This window comes from Entamoeba nuttalli (assembly GCF_000257125.1).
Source record: "Entamoeba nuttalli P19 unplaced genomic scaffold asmbl_3756, whole genome shotgun sequence".
NCBI lineage: Eukaryota > Evosea > Mastigamoebida > Endamoebidae > Entamoeba > Entamoeba nuttalli.
The window spans coordinates 1-4991 of NW_008576305.1; the positions used below are offsets into that span (position 1 = coordinate 1).

Consider the following 4991-nt stretch of genomic DNA (forward strand, 5'->3'; position numbering starts at 1 on the left):
AAAAAAAAAGAAATAAATTTAGTAAAACTTAGTTGATATTGAATCAAACATAATGTCAAAATGAGTAGAAATATAATAAACATCCTTTTTTAAAGAAAATGGTATTTCACAATTCTCAAATTTTAAAGTTTCAGGCATTTCAACTGGATCAGTGATTGTTCCTTTTATAAACTCTAAGAATGAATTGAGACAGTCTTCACTTATTCTTAAATTTGAAATCTATGGGATAAATTATTTTCATATTCCTTATTATCTGAAACAAAAGAAACAAAACAATACTAACAAACTATTACATTTCTTCCTTTACATGCATTTAATGCCTCTATCCAATCATCATCAAATATCTCATCATTGGATTTAAAACATTGAATTATTTTATCAAAATCATCATTGTCATCATCTTCTTCCATACTAAAATCATTTCGTTGATGACGAACTCTTGGTGTACTAATTTTTATTTTTTGGGCATTAATAAGTGTTTGAGGTGGTGGTAATAAAGATTTAACGAAAAATTGGTTTATGTCAACAAAAACACATTGAAGCTTTTGAGTAATAAATGGATGAACAAATAACTCATCCCATGAAATTCTTTTTTTAACATCAATTTCAAGCATTTGTTGTATAATATAAATAAAGTCTTTATTAAATCCATCAGGAAATACTAAGTCATTACTAATATTGGAATCAATACAAATCCATAATGAGTCTTTATTTTGTATTGGAGGCCATCGTTGACTAACAAGATAATAAAGACATACTCCAAGAGAATACATGTCTGCATTAATTGTATAATTCCCTTTTAAATTGACAAACGATACTTCTGGTGCCATATATTGTGGAGTACCAACACATGACTCAAATAATGATTGTTCAACAACAATTTTACTTAATCCATAATCTGATATTTTAACTACAACACTCCCATTTATTTCTCTCTTTAATAAGAAGTTTTCTAGTTTTAAGTCTCGATGAAATATTTTTTCTCCACGTAATAAATAATGAAGACCTTGTACCAATTGTTTGAATATTTCTAGTATTTGATTTTCACTCAATGAATGTTCTTTGCAATATGTTAATAAGTCACAGTCACATTTTTCCATTACAATGTAATGATAATTTCCTCCATTTAATTCTTCATCCCCATCATTTTCTGTTACAAAGATTGGATATGGAGAAGTGAAATAATCATAAATCTTAACTAAATTGGGATGATTGCATATTCTCATTATTCTACTTTCTCTTAAAACTTGATTATCATTAGTGCTTTTAATTTCTTTTAATGCAACAATTCTTTTTTCTCCAAATAATTCTTGTGCTTCATATACTTTACCAAAATGTCCTTCTCCAATTACTCGAATAAATTTATATTGATGACTTCCTTCATTAGAATAAATTAATAACTTTGATGCTCGAATAAAATTATGATTACTTAATTCTTGGAATGTTATTCTTCTATTTTCATCATAAACTAACATTCTTGCTATTAATTCTCTTAATTCATCATTACTAATATTTGAAAATATTATTTCTTTGTGTTCCATTAATTCTCTAATAATGTCTCCTTTTCTAAATACATGGTCACCTGTAATTATGAAATATAATATCATTCCTAAACTCCACACATCTTGTTTCTCATGTCGATTTACTGTTCCCCATTGTAAATCCCATAATAATTCTGGTGCTGCAAATGCTAATTTATAGTATGGTTGAAATGGTGATATTGAATGAACAAAGTTAGATATTTTAATTCGTGGAAGAGGCATACTATCATCATTAGAAAGAAGGATTGTGTAAGGAGTTAGTGATGATAATATACTCTTACAAGCTGTTCGGATATATTGCAATCCATTCAATAATTGAATTAATGCATATCGTATGAACGAGATAGGGGGTGGTGTAGATAATCCATGAATAAAAGTATACAAATCAAGAAGATCCATATATTCAATGTGTGAAGTAACTTGTAATCCATCAATTCGTGGTAAATGAACAATAGAATAATATGTAAGTAAATTGGGATGTGAAACTGTAAGTAATAACTTTCTTTCTAATTGAATTCGTTTACATTCTTCTGGATTTTTAATCATATCATCTTTAATCACCACTGGAGTAGGAAAAGATGTTGATTGAATATATGTAAGTGTTTGGTTTGGGAATACATCACTAAAGGCATTTATCATATACTACCCACTACTAGTTCCAATTTTCGAGATTAATTATCAAAAACAAATCTGAAACCAAAACTTAGTAAAAAAGATTTTAAAAAATCCATAAACAAAAACAATTGTCTATTTAAATTAAAATATTGATGTTCTTTGACGTAAATGTTATTTTTATATTCCCTTTATTTTATAAAACAAAACAAAAAATTCTTTTCTTTATTTTACTAATGAAAGAAACTCAATTTGCACTTGTTTAATTGACCGTTTGTTTAAATGGTGATCCAGCAATATGTCTTCTGTTCAACTTACAGTTAATATGATATTCTCCTTTTTCTGCTGGAAGAGAATATCGAATGAAATATTTTCCTTCTCCAAGGTGTTTAACTTTAACTTTTTGTTCTTCAAGCTTACCATTTGGTCCATCAAGTTCAACTGTGAATTTAGCTTTTCCGTCAGCTTGGACTTGTCCTCTTCTATTCTTAGCTTGGACAACAAAGCAGAAGTTTTCAACTCCTGATTCATCTGCATCAGCATCTTCTTCTACTTCAAGATGATATGGTGATTTACCTACTTTTTGTTTATTTAATTCTATCTTGACTCTAATCTTACCTGCAGCAGCTCTATAATGAACATCATATGTTCCATTTTCATTATCAATAACAGTACATGGAATACTTCCTTGTTGTTTTTGTGCTACCTTCTTTCCTTCAATCTCTTCTTTTGGTTCTTCTGCTCCTTCCTCTTTCTTTTCTTCTTCTTTTTGTTCTTCCTCCTTCTTTGGTTCTTCTTCTGCTACTTCTTCTTTCTTTTCCTCTTCTTTTGGTTCTTCTTCTGCTCCTTCCTCTTTTTCTTCTCCTTGTTCGGCTTCTTCTCCATCATTCAAGAATGCAAACAATTCTTCATCTTCTGCATCATCATCCTCTTCCTCTGAAGATGAAGAGCTGCTTGATGACTTTTCTCCTTCTTTTTTCTTCTTCTTTTCACTTTCTGTAACTTGATCAATGATAACTTGGAATGGATGTCCTCCAACTGGAACATCTTCTCCTTTAAAGTTCTTGGCATGAATAGTAAAGACATTGTCTTCTTGATCATTTGGTCGTTCAATACCTTCTCCATCAACAATACATTTCTTAGCATCAACTCCATCCTTAATTTCTGGATGATAAACTGATCCTTTAATGTCCTTAAATTCTTCTGGGTTCTCTGGATTTTTCAAAAGAACTTGAACATCATAAATACCTGGAACTTTAGCCTTATATTTAACATCATATTTACCATTATGTCTATCAACAACCTTTGCTGTTTGTTTCTTTCCTTCTGGATCTGTAATTTCAACTTTAAATTCATCTCCTCCCTTAGTACATTTCTTTCCTTCTGGTGTAACTCCTTGAATTCTAAATACTGGTGTTTTATCAATAGTAACTCCTCCTTCAACACCTGGTCCAAATGCATATGACTCTCCAATACATGCAGTAGATGGATCTTGGAAGACTTTACATTGATATGGATTTCCTTTAATACCTTGATTCAATAATGTAATGAAAACAGTATCAATTCCTGGAACTGGAACATAACTTCCTGTATATGTACCATCATTATTATCAACAAGTTCATGTGGAATTTCATTTCCATCATTAGATCTAATGATGACTTTAAACTTAGCTCCAGTAACTGGTACAGCTGTTCCAACTTTATTTACACAATGAATAGTAAACTTAACTGGTCCTTTTCCTGCATCACATTTCTCTACACCTTCTCCGTCTGCATATGTATTTTCTGGATCTGCTTTAGCTGGTTCAATCATAACAATAGCTGGTGATTGTTTTAATTGTTTATCTTCATATGCAACTTCAACTTTATGTTTTCCTGGTACTTGTGGAACGTATGTCATATCATATGTTCCATCTCCATTATCTTTTTGTTCAATTGGAACTTCATTTCCTTCTGGATCAAATACATGTGCATTCCATGTAACACCTCCTTGTGTAATTTGATCTCCTTTACAATTCTTAGCTGTAACAGTAAATTCTTGTGGTACAAGAACTTCTCCTGTTTTAAGTCCAGGTCCTGACATAACACATTTTGATGGATCTGGTGTTCTCATTAACTCTGCTTCACGTGCAAGTCTTTCAGCTTCTCCTAATTTCTTTTCTTTTTCAGCTTCATAATGTCTGAAATAAGAAACATATGCCATAACAGATAATTCATCAGGTTCTGGAAGTGCCATATCTTCTGCTGCAATAATAGCTGGAATTTCCATTTTATCTTCTGCAATACTTAATCCATATTGAATTCTTTCTTCTCCTTCTCCTTTTGATGCTGAATCAGCTAAATCAATAAAGTCTGGTTCAAGAGCATGAATTAATTCATTTAATACATCACCTGTATTCCAATCATTTGAGAAGTTTTTAATTTTTCTTGATGTTAATTTCGAGTTAACCCATTCAAGTAATGCATTCTTTGATGCATCCATTTTATTTTGAGCAATTTGATATTTAAGAATAAGTGTCCAAAGAAGTCCAAGAATAAGTGTTAAATTTCCATCAACAATATTTTGAGCATCAATATTAACTAATTTAACTCCATCAGCTTTAATGAAATTTAATGCTTGTTCTGTATTTTCTAATTTAGCTACTCTCATCTTTGGTTTCTTATTATATCTAAATTGTACTTTTTGTTTTCTTAAAGCTTCAAATAATGATATTAAGATTAATCCATCATTTAAATCAGTCTCAACATCATTTATAACATATGCTCCACTTAATTGGACATTTGCCCATTTAGTAAATGTTTTCTTTTGGGTAAGAACCCATTGTGGTTGGGACATTA

The 4991-nt window shown here is 30.3% G+C and overlaps 2 protein-coding genes across 2 annotated transcripts; both read right to left on the reverse strand.

Moving 5' to 3' along the window:
• Positions 1–18: 18 nt before the first annotated feature.
• On the reverse strand, positions 19–2180 carry ENU1_079790 (protein kinase domain containing protein; the record flags this gene model as incomplete). Its single annotated transcript, XM_008858669.1, has 2 exons — positions 19–219; positions 288–2180. The coding sequence occupies 2 exons, from the start codon at positions 2178–2180 to the stop codon at positions 19–21; spliced, it is 2094 nt and encodes a 697-aa protein (XP_008856891.1).
• Positions 2181–2415: 235 nt separating this feature from the next.
• ENU1_079800 (filamin 2, putative) lies at positions 2416–4989 on the reverse strand (the record flags this gene model as incomplete). The annotated part of the gene is made up of 1 exon (XM_008858670.1): positions 2416–4989. The coding sequence occupies one exon, from the start codon at positions 4987–4989 to the stop codon at positions 2416–2418; it is 2574 nt and encodes an 857-aa protein (XP_008856892.1).
• Between the last annotated feature and the right edge of the window lie 2 nt (positions 4990–4991).